We start from the raw sequence: 19,438 nt of genomic DNA, 5'->3' as shown, positions 1-19,438 counted from the left end.
TGCCAACTCGGCCACCCCATAAACCCCCTCCTAGTTTTAATGGGCTGAAGCCGTTCAGGATTTCAGTGCAAAACGGGCACACAGAATTCACAGTGGTTGCAGGAATCCAAACACCAGGTCCTGCTTTGTTTGAATGAACGTGGAGCGGTCAGCAGCCCTTGGCCACGCCGAGCTGGTGGCACTTGGCAGAGGGGTTCTGCACTGCCTTCGCAGGTGTCAGCACAGCGCATGCTGTCCACTGCAGTATTTTTTCTTTGTAGAAGGAATCCAACATTAACTTCTTCCCGATTTCCCCTGGAACAGCTGGATTCTGCTTTCTGTTTCCGTAAAATAATTGTTAGCACAGTAAGTAATTAAGTGGTTTAACCATCCTTTTCATTTCCCAGCTGGAGCTGTAGGGGTCTTTGGTTGCATTATTTAGAGTATTAAATAGATATGGAAAGATAATCTATTCAGGACCTTAGAAAGCTTGCCAATTATAGCATCCAGTGACTAAAGCAATAATAGAAAATGCCAGAGGATGTTGCAAGATTATATAGTGCGTTGTAAACATAGCTGAATCATTGAATACAACGTGTACAAACCACCTTACAGAGCAATCACCCTCAAATGCGAAAATGCCAGCGAGGCAATGGCTTTCGCCGGTGATGCTGAAGACCACGCCAAACCAAACAGAAATGGCAGGTTACGGGGGACCTCAGGTGCAGCCTGAACTAATGCCCACAAATATCCCAGCTGAACCCCTTCATGGCATTGCCATCTAGTGACAAAGCACTCGGCCTGCACCCGAGCAAGCACGGAACCTCGCAGCATCTCACCACAAGCCACGCAAGATGGCACAAGGCCTGCTTGATTATCCTCCTCCCACGCTGGGCCAAGTAGAGGTTAAACACCCCGTTCGAGCTCACAGGTTGTGGATGTAGTCTATCTGCTGCGGGAGTGCGCAGCCCGTACAGGACTGGCAGGGATTGGCAATGCACAGGCAGGACCGCGTGCTGGGCTATATGTTTTATATGTTCTTCAAAGCAGGCATAAGCATGTGCAGGGATAAACAAGCCTTTCGGGTGCTGCCACAGCCTCCGAGATGCTAGACAGCCCTAGGGCTGTCCCTGGATGTGCTGTTGGCTCCCGGGGCTTTGCACGAGCCTGAGCCATGGAGATGAGATGCAGGTGGTACGCGCAGCAGCCTGGCTTCGAGCAGCTCCCACAAGCACCGAGCAACGCGTGGCCGTGCTCTGTGGCTCTACGGGCTGGCATGGTGCTCCTGAACCTGGGAGAAATCCTGCCTCTCCTCCTACCATAGAAAGGGATTTTTATAAATTCAGTGCTTGAAAATCCCCGCACAAGTAGAAACTCTCCTTTTTTCCCTTGTTTTCTGCCCCCACCCCAATACCGCGCTGTTTCTGCAACATCAAGCTAGGGAACCAAGTGCTTCTTCACTTTGCGGGCAGAACTGCCCCGCAGGGTCCTTCTCACCCCTTTCCCCGGTACCCACAGTGTCACCCACCCGGTCACCCGGGGGGCCGGTGGCCCAGGCCCGCTCCTTGCCCCCAGCCCACTAGATGGTAGCAAAACCCTGCGCACCGGTAGGCACCGCCCGCCGTGACCGTGGGCTGCCCACGCCCCGGGGGCTGATGATCCTTGCCGGCCTCTGGGTCATTCAATTCAGGCCTCCGTCCCTCCAAAACTTTACTGGCCTTAACCCTTTGATCTGCGGGATCCTCACCCTGGTAGCTGGTCACAGCTGGTCCTTCACACGGTGCTGTGGCAATAAAGGGAGCCAGGCACGTTTCTTTAAATTGCTTTTTCCTACCTTATTTTGAGGGGGGGTTCTAGTACAGGTCACACCTAAGACTTGCTGGTCTGTCTCAGCTTGTACCTCTGAAACACCTGCAATACAGAAGGCACAAATAGGCCTTTCCTACTTCCCATGCAGCTACTTGCAGGGCTTTGCAGAGCTCCAGCCAAGGGATGTGCTGTGTACACAGCTTTTCCGATGGGACACTGCTCTCCAGAGGCAGGACAGTTAGCCAGGTTCACCTAACTGTCTCAACTAAGACAGAAACAAATTAAATTTGAACTGCTACTTCCCTAGATACAGCTACCATTACATAAAAACAACCTATTTTCATGTGGCATCCAAATTACTTACCAAACAGAATAGCAAAGTGCTCTGCCCAAGTTCTGGCAAATTGATAGCACAGCCACAAGCAGCCAGCCTGGGTGGGAGCCCTCTGAAAACCACAAGCAAAACTCAGCAAAAGAGCTTCATACAGGAACACTCACAAAACAGAGCAGAAAAACAAGCTCACTCCCTCCCAAGCTCCTCTGAAATCCAGTATCAGACACTGGGATGGACTCGACATCCCCTATAAGGAGTTACCACAGGGCTCAACTCACCTGTGTGCAGAGAGGTGTGAAGTGCTTGAACCTGTGAACTGCTCTGCTTTCTTGCCTCAGCCTGGCTTCCCTGAATGCCATGTGGATGCTCCAGCCTCGGAGGGGTGGGAAGGCCCTTGGCTAGTTCCAGCCTGGTGGGGTTGGCCCCACAGCCTGGACAGCACAGCTGCATTACAGAGTTCACCTCTGGAGTCCTCTTCTGCGTGGATTTGCATGGGATTCTGCACAGATCCACATTTTCTCTCTGTTTAAGGGCTAACTTCCTTCCTGCTGTTTTCTACTCAGAGATGACTATGAGAGGGCCTTTATCAAAACATTCTATAGACAACATAACCATCCTGGATGTCAGTTTAGGGTCCCTCCTGCTGCAGAGCAAGCACTGAGTCATTCAAGCCAAAGTGAGAAACCGGGTGGCAGAGTGCCTAAGTGCCCGGTTCCTCCCTGTAGTGACTGCTCCCCAGAGGAGAGCAGACTTCACGTTAGGAGCTAAATAACTCATTCACTAAAGAGTCCTGAAGAGTTTAGGTTCCTATGTTTCTGGTGGTACCCAAGCAGCATCTGGAGGCTGGGCACCTGATGCCCTGCAGCATGCAGCCTGCAGCTCCCGGGGCGGTACATCCCCACCAGCTCCTGCTTTGCAAGGAGCTAAATTACCGCAGAAGTGATGGAGAAGAGGCTGCTGTACTTCATGCTGGAAATCCTGAAGTTGCGAATGCATCGAAAAGCTCAGCATCTTCCTCTTCACAGCAACATGTTTTCATGGACAGATCACATCTGCCCCTTCTCCCGACTCCTTGCTCCCCTTTGGCTGCAGCTCTCTCCGTTGCAGTCCCGGCAGCCTTCGCATCGTTAAGCAACTTGCCAGGCTGTCCTCTGCCAGCGTAGGGCCGTTTGCAGAAACAACGGCTGATGGTCTCGCTGTAAAACAGCAGACCCTGGGCGATGTGCTGGGCCAGATTCACTTCTGGTGTCAAACTGAATTGCTTCACAAAGGGCCGACGTTTCACAATCTTTCTTTCAAGTTGCCGTCTGCTGCTGCTATACAATACCTACTCCAACTGGTCGCAATTAAAACAGGACCGAAGATTTGACTGCTCCGAGTGTTACAAATTATCATCAGCAACAACAAAAAAGGGAAGTGCACAGTTGTTTTCTTTTCAAAAGCTTTTAATAGGACACATTTGTTTTTGTCATTTGTAAAGATTTACACTCATTTTTTGTCTTTTTTCTTTTTTTTAAAAAGGAACATTTTAACCCAATTTTCCCCATGAATACCACCTTTTGTTGCCCTGACCAAAAGACCTCGTTTTGGCCTATATACCTGATACAGTATAACAATATATTAACTATTAAATACAAAGTTCTAGAATATATACTAGGTTGTTACAGACATTGCAATGGTACTGTGCCTACTCTAGTCACCTTGTGTAATAGTGTACATGGGTTATTATAGCCAAAGGGGCAGAAAAGGGGAGACTGGGGCATAGCCTAATTTACAATGGTAACGCTTTTGTTTTCTTTTTTCTTTTTTTTTTTTTCCCTTGAATACACCTTGTGCTGAGTGCAATCCACAGAAGTCAAAAACAGTGTTTTCCTTGCCCTCCTCCAAAATATCTACAGTATAATGGCCTGTAACCGAGCTATGAAAAAATCAGTTCTATGTGCGAGGGGCTACAAGAATGGAATTTACATTTTTTCAGACATGTCTGCAATCTCTTTTTCCCCATGTGTCAGACTGGCAATAGCAGAATATCCTCCTCCCACCTGTATACAGTAAATCCACAGTAGTAAAGTGCTGGTGTGCTTGAATGAACTGGATAGCCATGCGACTACTTCACCATCGATAGGGGCTGAGTTTTGGGGGTAGATGGTTTATATGGGTACAGTTCTTGAACAGTAATAGCACTGCAATATCGTAGAACTTGAGCTTAGCTGCTTACTTCTAAATGCGACCTGGATGCAGGCTCTGAACCTAGGCTATACACGTTGTAATACAGTAGGTCTGGCTCCAGGTTTATGAAAAGAAACTTGTAGATAAGAGCTGCTTCTGTTCCCAAGATGCTACGCGGACTTTTAACAATTTCTCTATAGATTTCTACAAAAATATAAAAAATTCTATCAACATAACCATTCTACAGAATTCCTGTGGATTTTGTACATTTTGTTTAAAAAAAGTCAAATTCTATAAAACCCCCCCAAAAGGTATTTAAAATTATCTTAAGATTATTGCACACACTGCAGTACATTTGTATTTGTCTTTCAAAAGGGCATCTAGAAAAAACTTAGCCGGTTTAGAAAACAAACTATTTTACATGGATATCTTTTCCTGAATGCATCACCATAGAGTATTTTTTATTGGCTAGTCTTTACTGAATATTCACATATGATGTAAACTTTTTGTTACTTCCACAAACCTTGTCAGTGGGCAAAACCCCAGGTACTGAAAACAGAAGAGCCTTTAGGCTTTCTGTTACACTTGGAGTTGAGCATTTGCATTAACATCGCATCACCATTTTGTGCCATGATTTCAAGCTAAGACGTTCCACGGGGTTTTTTGTAAGGAAGGAACTGTACGAGTAGTATCATTCCAGCTATACAAACACAATCCTAATCATTAAGGAACCAGGGTTGGCAATTTTAGTGGCCTAGCTATTTCCCCAAATTATTTAGTACATGTGAAAGGAAAAGCTAAGGCTCATTATGAGTGCAAAACCAAAAAGGGATTAAGAATATTTCTCAGGCTTAATACACTGTAATTTTATTATTTCCTTAAATATGATCTGGGGGAAGAATTGATGAAAGGTTTGTTTGAAATCATTGCTTTAAACGGGCTTAGCTCTGGATTTGGACTGGCATATCAAAGAGAGCGGTCTCTGTATGGGCCCATGCTGAAGAGGGGAAAAATGTCCCAGCCAAGAATTAATCTAACTGCGGTAAATAGTACAGAATGTTAATCCTCCTACTTCAAATGCACTGATTTTTAAGCCCTTACATTTCTCCAGGACATGTAAATCAATAGGGATTGTTTATGGAGTAAACGTCCTCAAGTGAAAATAAAGGAGCTTAAGACCTCACATAGGCTGTTAGGTATGAACCGCATCTTCTTCCTGTATGTATACTTGAAGCTAATGCAGATACATGTAGTCCCAACAGTCTAATCTCCGAACGGATAAAAGGCTGTACATCAACATGTTGTAGTGATTTGAAAAGATCAGTAGTTCTCAAAAAGTTACAAACTCCCGACTGACAGAATTAGCACAAATCCTTCTCTTGCCTATGCTGGTTTAAAGACGCGATCCAGCAAAGCCTTATCCATGTACGCAGTTTTAAACCTGTGACTATTCACACACTTCAAAGCATGCCTGCAGTCTTATTTAGCCTACATCTTAATGTGATTTCATGGAAGTTGAGTGAAGTTAATGTCTGGTTTCCATCAGTCTTGTGAAGAGTGGGAGGTGTCCAACCGGGCCAACCTCTCGTGATTTTCAGGCTCTGCTGTCCAGTTTTACAGAATACTTTTCACAGAGGGTGTTAGCACAGAAGTAAACAGTTCATTTCTGAGATGACTGACATTAAGGACATGAATTCTGGTTTTATCTACTTTGTATCATGATGTTGCTGCTTAAGGCTTTTGATAGACTGGAAATAAAATTACAGTCAGGGTCATGTAAATTAACTCTAGAAGTGATAGCAAAAAACCCTGACTTTTTTACTGAAAATCAACAGTCATTTCAGTGCCTACAGACTTTCTTACATGTAATCTGTAAAATAACTTGCAGTAGGCCTTGATTCTGTCAAACACATAAGCACATGATTTTAATTTTCAAGACTTACTTAAATACGATCAACCTCAAGGCCGTTTAAGCAAGAGCTTAACTTTAAACATGCGCTTAAGCCCACTGCCGTGTCACGTCTGCACTGAATTCACGCACTGCAAATCTTAAACACGGCCTTACTCTCCTTTCGGCACGGGCGCAGGACGGAGGAGCTCCACTGCAAACAGTGGGCTTACAGAGGTGCAAAACTCAGCGAAAGAAACAGTCTGTCTCGGAGACACTGGAAAAAGGTCTCAGAAGCGACCAGAGGCTTTTATTGCCTCAGTTTCCTAGGCACGTATGAAAATTAGCCATTGACATGATTTTGGGAGTCACCAGTGGATGATCTATAATATCCTTTCGTAATTCAGTATTGTGTACAGTTAAACGGATCTACATTCGCCATCCTGAGACATCACCATGTTGTACCTTCCTGGGTTTGTGCACTTGCTTTCACTCTAGATGTCGATTTTATGCAAGATTGGAATATTATTTTGTTAAAAAATTGCCACTGCATTTCTATACTACCCAAACAATCTTTTTCCCAGAATATCATTGAAGTCCAAGGGGAAAAATAAATTACATTAAATAATCCTTATTTACTGCTGACTGGGGGATATATTTCCTCTGTAATGCACTAATTGGCTACATTTTGTGCTTTGCAAAACAAAATGAAACCCAAACAAAACAAAACAAAAAAAGAGAAGGGATTAAATATATATTTTTTAGGTTAAAATAGTCATAAAAACCAACTTTATCTCAGAAATATTCTGAGATACATAAAATAGAAGAAAATTAAATGAGTCTTTAGTCACAAAATGTACTACATCCCGCAATACTAGATTCAATTAATTTAATAAAATATAATATACATATAGATTCTGCACATTGTATTGCTTTTACCTAAGCAGAACATATGCTTAAGTAAGCGTGATATAGGTTACCCACTCTTTTAACCAGCTGGTTCTTTAATCTTTCTTTGGAAATTTTTTACCCAGTGCCATTTTGGAATACAGAGTTTTTTTAATTTTTTTTTTTTTCTGTTACATGAAAGGAAGAAAACATTTGGCACCAACAGAAAAGTAACTCAGGGGTCCATTTCCGTTTGATCAAAGGAAAAGCTAGGAAGTGTCAACAAGTCTTTCTTTGGGCTAGGAGATGTTGACATACTGTCTGGAAGCAACGAATCCCCTATATCCATTGAATCCTTGGACTCACACGATGGAGCACGCCGTCTCAAGCAAATGTCTCCACTGGCAGGTGAGATGCTCCGAGGTCCTCTAGGTAGCAAACTCTGTCCGTCGGGTGGATCTATAGATATACATGGAGGGCTCAGTTTTTTCTTCTGCCGTGTTCCTTGCAAGCCTTCCATTTCACTTACCACTTGACTTATGAAGCCAGAAGAGCTAGATGTGGAATGGTGCTGAGGGCTGTTTTCCATTGAACAAATTTCTATCGAATGTCTCCTTTGATCATCTAACCAAGAGGGTGGTTTTTTTAGAAGACCCTGGGTGTCTACGCTGTGGTATTTCTTCAGGTCCTTCAATGTAACATTGCCAGTATTGCCTATGTTCCTCTTAGGAGTGAGAGGCTGAACCTCTGAACAGGCACTCGAGGCTGTACAAGTTTCTGAAGTGAAAGGCTCCGAGGAGCTGTTTATTTCAGATACTTCTTGGTCCATTGAATCTCCAGGTGTCTCCTGATACGAGTCTGCACAAGCACACGATGCTGGTGCCTGCTTTGAAATATTATACTGGTTGTGGGAATGCTGCTGCGTATGAACGCTTGCCCGGCTCCATGCAGCCAACTCATTTGCTTCTGAGGGCGTCAGAGCCAGTGATGACTCCTCCTTGGGCACAGCGGGGACATTTGGGTCAGAGAGTTCACTCACCTCGGTGTGGAGATTCTCCTTGCTGTCCAAAGAGTCGTTCCTTATAGCCATCTGTATCGGAGCACAAGGGGATCGGGCAGGAGGGGAGTTGCCAGATGAGAGAGACAGACCAAACAAAGGTTAGTGCAAGCAAGGCACAGCGTTTACAGGGCACTCAACTCTGCTGAGGTACCTCAGCACAGACCCAGTGACTCCTATAACGACCTGGGTTGTGGATTCTAGCAATTCCCATGCTTCAGAGATCTGTGGGTTTGTTCCTGTGTAAGTGACCGCAGAATTTGGCCCTTCAATTTTCATAAATGGTTGACGTTTAGCTTTCTCCTCTAAGGATGAAGGGCTGCAAAACCAGAATGCCCCCCACCCAAATTTAGACATATTCTTGTTATGCAAAGGATGACGGTCTACAGCAAAGCACCTTTATAATTTTAGCAGCCCAGATATGAGCGGGAGAGGGTTGATGTGCAAGTGAGCCTGTGTATTCCCTTCTCTAGCTCAGGTGATGCTGAGGGCATGGAGCAGGGTCCCCAGAGCCAGCGACACCAGAGCAACCATGCTCTGTGCCAGCATCAGGGCAACAGCCTGTCCCTGGCTTTGGTCCCCAGGCTGGAGCCATGACTCTGCACCATCTTATGGCAGGGAAGCTGGAAAAGCTGGAGTCCAAAGCTGAACTAATAATAATAGTAATAATAATCTGTAATTATTTCAACTTATTGTGATGCTTAAGTTCAGGCTTCCTAAGGCACATTTTGCCCTGGCTGTCTTGAGCCGTATGCAGCATCAGTGCCTGCTGGCAGAGAGAACCTATGGCATGTTTTGAAGGCTTTGTCTTTTCACTGCACTGCATCCCTTGTCAAAAGGGTTTATAAATCAGCCACATTAACTGTCCCTTAAAGGCAGAGTCTCAGTTAAATGATCTTAAAGATGAAAAACTTTACAGAGAAATTTGGAGGAAATGCATACAGCTGGTCTCAGTCTTTTAGAAAAGTGTAAGGAGATGAAATTCCTCATACTAAGGAATGCTTTTGTGACGAACGGCCCCAAAATGATCTTAGAATTTATATAAAAATTGTCCCGCAAGGATCGTTTCAGCCAAATGATCTCTATTCAGGCAAAGCTCTCATCAGCTGCAGTATGCACATGTGCGCGTGCAGAAACACAAGAGTCTACCACTACATCTGCACATTGGGCTCCCTTTGTCATCTGTGAGAGTTGAGAGAGTATTTAATATGCAAACGATTTTGTCCAATGCTGGTGAATCCTTTCTAGTTAAAATTTTACAGCACAATACTGGCAACTAACCACAGTCAAGAGAGGAGCTAACTCTGGTCTTCTCAATGCCAGTAGTTTTAGTGAGTGTTTGGGAGAAGAAATCATGTTCATATCCTGAGAAGACACACAGACGACAGAAAAGTAGAATACAGAAGCAAGAAGTAATTCTTGTAATTACTTTTGCTTGTACACCAACCTGTGTTGCACACAACGACAGTATTAGTCACCACCATTTTTTTTTTATGATACATGCATCTTTGGTAGTTGTTAGTAGTAACTGTTTGTACAAATGTTTTACTGGTTTGTTTCAAAATAAAAGGACCCTCTGCCATCCCATTGGGGTGTACACCTGTAGTAGCCACAGCTTGGTGTGGGCTACACCTTGGATACACAGTCCTGGAACCAGAAAATCAATATAGTTTTAATTTCAGGTAGAATTCCCCTGGAGAAAAGCTTTTGTGCAATGCACTGCCAAGGAGCGTGTTCCTCAGCAGGGAATGTTCTCTCAAAGCATCCGATCTCCTCATCTTCATCTGTGAGTGCATCGCTAATTGTCAAACCTTCCGGAGTCTAAACTGCACGTTACTGTGGGGACTGTGTTCACTCTCCAGCACTCTGGAGGGAAAGGGAGGTTAAACACACAGGTTTTAATGATGGAGGAAAGTGCACGGACCAGGTATGTGGTGTACAAGATTTATCTATACACAAATTTAGGAAAGGAGAGGGGATGAGGGGGAAGGGAAAGGAAGGAAAAAAAAGAAAACAAATCAGAATTACATGCAATATATGTAACAATAAGGAAAAATGGGTACTGCAAACCAAAATGCTTTGCTAGTTTGGGCTACTGTGATGTGCTAGTAACAAATTAGTGATGGCAATATAAGGAGCCAAGCAGAGAGCACTTGAGCAAGCAGAAGTGCCAGGGGTGTAAAGGCAATTTTGCCTCTTTAAGGACCAAGTTTCACAGTGTCTGGCTGTCCAGACTGCAATTAACAGTAACAGCAATACTGCCCTGCTGCCAGGACCAACCTCACTGCTCCCATTAGCCACACCGGGAGCTCCTTGCTCCTTGGAAGCACGCCCAAGGCAACACCTCAGTAACCTTCGGAGGGATCTGTCTGGCCCACGGACCATATCTGCTCACTGTCCCAAAGCTTTTTTCTCTCTGGAGTGTCACTCCAAGAGCATGCTTATGTCACTGCATGAGCAGAGAGAGGAGGGAGGGGAATAAATTAACTTAATAAAAGGTTTAGAAAAAGTAGCCTTCAAAGATATGAACAAATTAAGCTAACATGGTAATTTATTCTAGATAGATCAGTTCAAAAGGATGGGTCTGTTGTTCATTAGAAAGCAAGAGAGAACGGTTATGAACTAGAATCATGACATCAATTAGCTTCCCCATTAGCAGTGATTGGGGTAGCTGGCCAGCCTGTGCAAACGAATACATGCTAGGAATTTCTTATGTCAATTTAGTATTACAGACTAATGTAATTGTTAAGCTTGGTACTTCACATTCACTTTTAAAGCTTAATGAATCAACTGTCTAATTTGTCAATGTTGATTAAAAGATGAAAGAAATGGGAATATTTTCATGCAGGAAAGAAATTGCTTTTGAAAAAAATAGAATGGGTTTATTTTGTGTATATAAAATCAAGCATGAAACTACTGAAGAAAGCAGAGTTTGGGAATCAGACATGCCTCTGGTCCTTGTCCAGCTGCACAATGAAATATGTTTAAAAATGTGAGAGTGAAGCAAAAGTTTAAGTATTTTTACTAAAAAAGATTAAATTTAAACTTCTACTTCCAATCAACCAGACTGGAATCTTTGATGAGATCTCTTAGACCTTTGGTTGAATCAGGGTTTAAATCAATGCCAGGCAAAAACCAGAGACAAAGCCAGTTGCAAAAGAAAATGTGTTCTGTTCTGCGTATACTCAAACTTCTCAAAAGCACATAGGAGATTCAAAAGGATCTTAATTTTCAATTCTCACTGTAAAAAGAGTATGCTTTCCATGATGGTTTTGCATACGAGATACCGAGCTTCCTTCAAACAGTTTTCCCCTTTCAAGAAACCAGAAGAGCCAGAGGAAGGGTGGCCTGGGATGGAGTCTGCCGTCCCTGTGTCCTTTCAAGCACTGAGAAAATCACAGTGGTTCAGAGTAAGTTCCTTAACCCCAACGAGCCCCTGGGGAGCATTTGGCCGCATTTATGAAGAGGGCTGAAAAAAATAAAGTGCTAACAATGTGGAGAACATTTAGGCATGATGCCAAAGGAGATGATACTCATCACGCACATTCTTTGGAGACTCCTGGATGGCTTTCAGATCAAAATCCATCAACCTTTCTGTTATTTCTGCAGGAGAACTACAGTTCTCTGGAGGATTCTCTGCGAATCCCCTCCTTGAATTTAAAACACGGTTAACCTGGAAACACAACAATATAAAACCTCGGCAGGTTCATGATCGTAAGTCTGCTTACCTGTCTGCGGAGCAGCCTTTCGGCAGAAGGAGAGTGCACCTGCTGGGAAACCTGGCGTTTGCTCTCCCTCACCAAATGGTCATGAGTTCTTATGTGGTGAAAATGATCTTTTGGAATTTGCAGGAGAGAGCTGGTGTCTGCCGGCTGCGACTGCACTGATGCCTTTGAACCTTGCAAGAGGAAGAAGAGACAGCAACGTGACATGTTCATCTGGGGACTGCATCCCGATCTCAATGACCTTTCAGAGAAAACTGCTCCGTTGCACCTTGGACCAGACAGGCATGGCAAAACCACTGAATTCAGCAACTGGCTTTCCATGATTTGGAAAAAACTCCCACCTACTAGTAAATTATTCCAAAATTGTCTATTATTTCATTTTTCTTGGCATTTTCTCCTGATACAACTGGGACTAGCTCCTGTTAAGAACAGAAGATGATGAACTAGAAGTTCATCTGGGCTGGCAATTTCTACATCCCCGCTTTAGGGCCAATAACTTTACAGGCAACCACACATCTTAGCACCGCAAGGATCTGACTTTGAAAGACTCTAGAGAAGAATGTCTCCGTACTCGAGTGTATGCGGAGACCAACAGCTGCGATCTCAAAACCAGCATGCACACTGGAAGTGAAGCGAAAGGGAACAGCACCTGGCAGCTTTCAAGGCTGGTTTTACAAAGCATCCCAGGAGAAGGAAATACATACTCTCCATCCTCCTTCTGAACCTTTGTGGTTGCTGGCTACTTCTTCTAAAAGGTTTGAAACTCTGCATGCTCCCCCCCACCCCACACAGGCTCAACATTTTTGAATACAATTCATTTAACCTGGACCGCATCCCAGAGAATCTCATTTGTCCTGGAATCTTTCCCAGAACAACAGCCCCATTACGAAGGAGTATTCAAACAAATACCTCCTGCAAGTGCCAGCGTTTCTGACAACAAAACCTTTCTCAGCTTAAAATATTATGGCTTAGTTGTGGTGATTTATTGGAGGCGCCTGGCACCTTTTGCTGTCTTCACAGCACTTTATAATATTACAAACTGTAAACAGGTAGGGGTGACTTCCCCCACCCTGAAAAGCAGTGACATTGTAGGTGGAACAGGACAATGATGCATACGCCAAGATTTGGGCACCTTACCCACCTCCGAGCACTTTGGCCCGCTTAAGATTTTTGGAATTTCACCAGCAGGAGAAAAAACACAAAAGGTTTAATTGCTTAATGTGGTTATGAATAACACATCAGCTTCACCTTTCCAAAATACTTCTCCCATATCTCAGTGGAACAGTTTTTCCTGTGGATTTACAAGGGTGCAATGCCTGCCCCCCGCCCCAAGTCAGGGCTGTCAGATGGGGCTATTCAGTTCTCCAAGCTGGGAACTGAGAAGTGAAATCTTGAAGAAAGAAGGAACTCAGAAATTATCCACTTTTTGGTCAAGCTGACGTAGTTTTTGTTCAAGACAGGACAAATGCATCCAAATTAAGGGTCAAAAAATGAAGCACTGGAAACTCCCTCTGTAGCAAATGGGATTCTTTTGTACGGACAGGGATTATAACTCTGAGGAATTTCTTGGCTGTTACAGAGAACCATACATTTTGGCTCCACTGAAGGTAATGGGAGTTTTGCCATTGACTTCAGTGGGATTTGACCAGGATTTTAGCTGCACCTTTTGCATTATGTGCAAACAGGTTCTTCAAAGGACAGCTCTTGACCTTGAAAATTTTGCATTATGGCAGTGAATTCTCACAACTCCAGATTCATCTTCCTCCGTTGTGACCACATTTTTTTTTCTGCTGTTCAACAGTCGCTATTCATCCAAATTCTTATTACTATGCAAATTTCACATCTTATTTCTAATCTGTTCAAATCTCCTACCATTCTGAACAGTGCTGAAATTATGTTCTGCTTAGAGGCTTTCAAATGACAATGCTTGTAAAAACTTCTCTGTCTTATCTGTGACAAATGTCTAAAATGATGGCATGTACAGAAGAATTAAAGACAACGACATTCACTTACCAGCAGAAGGTAACCCCTAGCAGACAGAGTAAATGAAAGCACGTTGATAAGCACCAGGAGGCAGCTGCAAGTACAGGTACAGCGGTGCAGGTAGAGAGGGAGCCCTTGGTATCTGCAATATGCTGCATCTAAGAATATCTCTGAATTTAGCTCTAAGGCGTATATCCCAACTACGCACACTGGGAAAGACAATTCTACACTCTCTCATTTCTCCATTAATCTCACACTGAGATCTCTCTCAATTCAGCACATTTATGTTCATTTTACAGGCATTTAGAGACACCATCTTCACATTTTTCACAGATGTTCCCATATAGAGCTTCCAAAACCTGCTAGAATAGGTACTGCGGCAAAAAAATGGACACGAGGAAATATTTTTCTGCTGGGATTTTTGCTCTGGGGCCATAGCTAGCTCAGGTGAGACGGATGGAGCCCAGGCTGTACGGACTGTAACCTTTGGGGAGCCAGGCAGGGGGACAATCAGCGCTGAGCCAGGCCAACTGCTCGCTGTCACATTGCCAAAAAGTTCAGAGGAAAGGAGTTATCTTTAACAGCCTGGACTTTGTAAGCTGCGGAGGCTCTTTGCAAAGCTGTTCCACAGGTCTGGACATCAGCACCTCACTGGAAACCAATAGCAACTTGCTGCCTCCTACTGAATAGCTTGGAAAATCCCAGCTATTGCTATATTGGAAAATCCTGCTCTTGCCCCAGCTGACAGATGTGTACCTGACTGAGACTTGTGATGTGCTGGATCCCGCTCACCCAGGGAGGCAGGGCAGGGGCCGGAGTACGGCGGCTGGAACATGTAGCTGTCATTTGGCAAAGAGTGGGTACGTCCCACCGAAGGCTTTCTCACGGTCAGCAAGTCCTTGCTGGGAGACAGGGTCAGCGTGTCGTCTTTGGAGCGGAGATCAGCCTACGGGGAAAAAATCAGTGAGGAAGGAAGACCTGACGGGGTGGGAAGAGGAGAAGTGCCCAGAAACGCTAGTGACAGCCATTGCAATCAGTATGGCACGATGGGCATGCACATCGTCAGTATGTACAAGTTGCACGAATGGATCTACCAGGAAGCTATACCCCTCATTTTGTATTGTCAATAAATTGTCACACAGAATGAACCACAGAAACAGAGGAAGCAACACTGTAGTAATAAACCATGACTATTTCAGGGATATGCAAAGAAGGCATCATGCCTCAAGGCCAGCAAAGGTCACATGCTTTGCATAACTTTGATCCTCTGCAATAACAGTAAAGCTCTCTCTATGCGCCCTCATCAGCAAGTCAGACTTTTGCAAAGGTGAGTAGTTTCTTCTTCTAACAATAAAAGAAAAATAAAAAACAAATACAAAACCTAGTTTACAGAAAATATTCTCTATTCTGGCTCCCAGCACAATTTTATTGGTTTTTCTTCTTACATAATGAATAACTAAACCCATTTTATTGAAAGGGATATCTAGACCTACTGCTTCAGAGTTAAAGCCATTCTGTAATTAGAAGGGATCTAATGCAAGTGAGGGTTATTGTATATATGTTGACTGTGGAGTTTTTACAGCCAAAGAGTCTCTTGGAATGGGCAGCACCAGAGGCAATATCGAATGAAGTGGATTCGGGTCTGATTTCACAAGGAAATATCTCCATCCCAGAAATGTTCTTGGGTGTTATTGTGTTGGACAGTATTAGCAAAAACAGAAGCAAAGTCAACTTCCCTGGGTATTTCTTAAGAAAGAATTATTTAATCTTTAAAAGGTCTCCATTGAAAAGCACAGAAATAAGATGTAACACTGTAGGCCGACACAGTATACTGCTGATCATTTTTGGAAAACTTTAAATCCTGTTTTCTGACAAATCTTCCCTTCACTCAGTGCACTACAGGTTTTCTGAAATCAACACTGAGATTTCTTTCCCGATTTCATCCTTCAGTCATAAAACCAAAATTTCACTATGGCACTTCATTTGCACAAGAAACATGATGAGATTAAAAGGAATTTACAAAAAGGAAAAAAAAATGAGGAAAAAAAGAAGAAAAGGAAAAAAAGGAAGACCACTGTTACAAATTTAATGAAGGAAACGGACCTGCACTGACATGCAGCATTAGTTTCAGTCCTCAGGAACCTGCGGATTTGGATATAGCCTGGATACAGCCTAGATAAGAGAGACTGCAGTCTCCTGATACAGCTCAGGGAAGGAGAGCGAAACCTGTGCTGGTAAAGCTGAGACTTGGGTTTTGGGAACCTCTCCATTCCTCCCTGCCTCCCCCTTCTAAGCAGTATGTTTATGCTATTTAGCTTTCATATTATTTAGCTTAAAGCAGAAAAGATGGCCTGAAATCTGAGATTTCAAATTCAAAACCATTTGGATGTGAACACAAGAATTTGGATTCAAGATCCTGTCCAAACCCAACCTTTAATGAACCTTTAGGTTCACTGACAGGCCCCAAGACCACAGCGGGCTCGTTTCCACTTTCTGATCATCTCAGGGGAAATCTCATAAGTGAACTTCATGAAAACCATTTAAAATGGCTGCAAAATGATCTTCCGAGTCCAGCTCACAAACAGAGCAGCGGGAGCACATGACTTTTTGGTTCACTGGTAGTTTTGAAAAACATGTCGTTTTGGCTTGACTGAAAATCAAATCTGAGTTTTCCGTGAACCAAAAAAATAATCCCAACCCAAATCTATTTTGAGTCAAACAAAACATTCTGAGATATTTTTCATCTAAAGCTGTGTCTAAATGAAGTGTAAAAATATTGCATTTAGAAAATATTTCAACGAAAGCTTGCAGTTTTTTAGGAGTTTGGGAAACTGTTTTGACCAAAACACTTTGTTGGCATTGACGCAAATTCAGAAAAATGCTTTGTTCAACCTGGTTTTGCTTTTTTTGTTTTTTTTGAGAAAAACCATCTCTTTTGGCTATACCCTTGAGACTTTGCTATGCTCACAAACAGGTTTATCTGATCTGATTCAAAACCAGAAGGGCTCCCTCCTCAGTTCAGCTCTCCAGACTAACTAATTTTGAAACAAAAAGTCCCATGCAAAATGTCAAACATAGTTTACAAAATCTTTTGCACATGATGCCATGAAGCATGATGGGAAATATTGTCACGGTTTAAGAGATGTTTCCCAAATAAGTGCTAATTAGGATGACAGTTGACTAGAATGGCAGAAAATTTATCAACAACACAAACACCCAAAGGCAGGTACATGAACAACAACAAAGAAAACAAGAATGATCCAAAAATGTTGGAAAAGGAGTTATGTCTGTTGTACAGCAGAAAAAAAGCACTTGACCGCTACACAGCTAAAAATGTCTAATGTTTCAGAGAGGAGATGGTTAAGGCAGGGTTCAAAATACTGGTTGTTTCATTCAAAAAGACACAAAATAGTCCAAACTTTTTTTTTTTCCCCAGCAAGATGACTGCTAGTGAGAATTCACAAAACAAGCAGCATCTCAGAGAGATCCCCGTCTGATATTTGTAAAATAAACAGTCTGGCACTAATCATGCAAAAAGCCTTGTGGTGCCTGCGTTCGTAAAGACAAAAATCCATTACAAACCAAAGGGTTGTGGATGACCCCTCAGTAGAGGACACATGAGTCATTAGCTCATGGGTGTCTCTTCCATGCAGCATCACTGATTTGTTTCAGATGGGGAGGAAATTTCAACCTTGACGCTTTCCAAAGCATTTTTTTACTATTTATTTTACTTGTAGAAAACACATTGTTTTTACATAAGACACCAAAGGAAAAATAGAAATAACTATGTTTTTTTACAAGAAGCCAAGTTTGTGGACAAGAGTGATAACAACCCAGGACCTAATGGCATTAAGGACAACATCCTGGTCAGGGGAAAGGTTGGTGCTATTTGGAAATGGGCTTGAACTGAAAATGCCATTAGGCAGGTGTAGAGAGGTGGAAGCAGTATTTCGAACCCTGTAAACATCAGACTATACAGCGACCAGTGTATGTACATTGCTTTCCAGAGCATTAAGTAAGTGTGTGTTAGTATCATCAGGAAAAGAGTCATCCGTCAGAGCTAAGGACCAGGACTTTTCAGAGAGAATATCTGACGTCAGAGACAGAGCCTCCATCTCAGCTAGAGGGATCTAAAGGGAGAGATGATTAAGCATAAGAAACCAGGACACAAATCTTTTGGAAAAGAAAAAAAAAAAGTATCATAATCTAAATACTTCTAGACACTAAAGCAATATCCCTGCAGTGGGAGAAGCTACATCATGCACATTGTTACTGGGGACAGAACGTTAAAGAGATGAAATATAACAAACAAATGAAGAGTGGGACATTCATACTTAAATGCTTACCAATGATCTAGGAGGGAGTTTAAAACCATACACTAATCCTAGCATTGTATTTTGCTGTTCTCCTGTCTAGATGAAGAAGCAAAAGTAACATTACTTTCGTACTAGAGAGATTTATCCTCTTGGCTATGATCAAATACAAGAGGCTTCAAGATCCTGTGATTTCTCTGAAGTTGTTCCTACCCAATAACCATGCTGTTTTCTTGGCCTTTAGGCTAATCTGGTTGAGTCTGCAAAGATTCCTCAACACCAAAATCATTTTGCTGGTGGGGTATAGAGCGTGCCTTTCCCTGCACTCTGGGGAGGGTACGGGAACCTCCTGCTCCCCCCAAGACGCAGGTGGGACTATAATTAACTTCCTAATGGCTAAACGGGGACAGGGAGAAAATAAAGGTTTTATTTTGGTCAGTGAATGCCTTCCTGGTGCCTTCAGTGGGTTTTGGCCTGCTAAAGAACCTCCCATGCCTGGGTAAGCACCAATAATTGTCCTACTGAAAGAACCACCTGCGTCCTTCAGCCCCCAAACGCCGCCCCAGCCCTGTCCCCAACAGCCTCCTCTGGCTCTGAGCAACCCCAAGCGGGGAATAGGTGCTGCACCGCCGCACCAGTGCTGTACCGATGCTTCTTGCACGAACGCATCCCCACTAAAGGCATTCAAGTAATTTATAAAAATCTTTACCACAATATCGATGAAGCACTCTCTCGATATACGGAGCTCTTTTTATCAGAAATGTGAAATGTCCCTTCAGGTTTTGGAGAGAAAGGGGAAAAAGGGGACTGCAGCATCTCCCCCAGAGCAGCATCCCTGCTGCCAGGCACTGCAAGGAGGGATGTTTGCCCTGCAATGCAGGCTCAGCCCTCCCCGAATCCCCACCCTGGGTATGTGTCCGAGGCTGGTGCCCACGGCACTGGGGACAGCATTTCACCAGGTAACCTACAGACCTGGCTCACGCTTGCCGGGGCCGCCTGGTCTGGACAAGTCCCAGGTGCTTCCTTTTCAGTTCTGACTCTGCTTTTTTTTTTTTTTCCCCCCCTATCCTCTATGCTTGAAAAGTCTTTCAACAGCAATATATCTTCCAAGAGAAACCACAGAGGCCCAGATCTGTTGTCAAAGGGCTGGATTTGCTCACTGTTAGAAATGGCTTCAGTAGGGTGAAATAAACCCAGTGATGAGTGAACCTTGAGAGGCTCAAAACTTCAGCTGAGATAAGTAAGAGAGTCGGGCTCCTCTCATCTAACCTTGGGTTTGATATCTCCTCTAAC

The 19,438-nt window shown here is 43.5% G+C and overlaps 1 protein-coding gene across 1 annotated transcript in view; it reads right to left on the bottom strand.

Moving 5' to 3' along the window:
• Positions 1 to 7,302: 7,302 nt before the first annotated feature.
• The window catches only part of LOC104161870 (voltage-dependent T-type calcium channel subunit alpha-1G-like), a gene marked incomplete at its 5' end in the record, with an annotated part of 36,774 nt that continues 24,638 nt past the window's right edge, over positions 7,303 to 19,438 (bottom strand). The window contains 3 exons of the mRNA XM_009700444.1: positions 7,303 to 8,157; positions 11,853 to 12,022; positions 14,589 to 14,778. Of these exons, the coding sequence (XP_009698746.1) occupies positions 7,303 to 8,157; positions 11,853 to 12,022; positions 14,589 to 14,778 (1,215 nt within the window). The remainder of the gene's footprint in view (positions 8,158 to 11,852; positions 12,023 to 14,588; positions 14,779 to 19,438) is intronic.

This window comes from Cariama cristata, unplaced genomic scaffold (genome assembly GCF_000690535.1).
Source record: "Cariama cristata isolate BGI_N322 unplaced genomic scaffold, ASM69053v1 scaffold19855, whole genome shotgun sequence".
Lineage (NCBI taxonomy): Eukaryota > Metazoa > Chordata > Aves > Cariamiformes > Cariamidae > Cariama > Cariama cristata.
The sequence above is the reverse complement of the archived record's forward strand: the minus strand, read 5'-3'. Positions and strand labels throughout refer to the sequence as shown.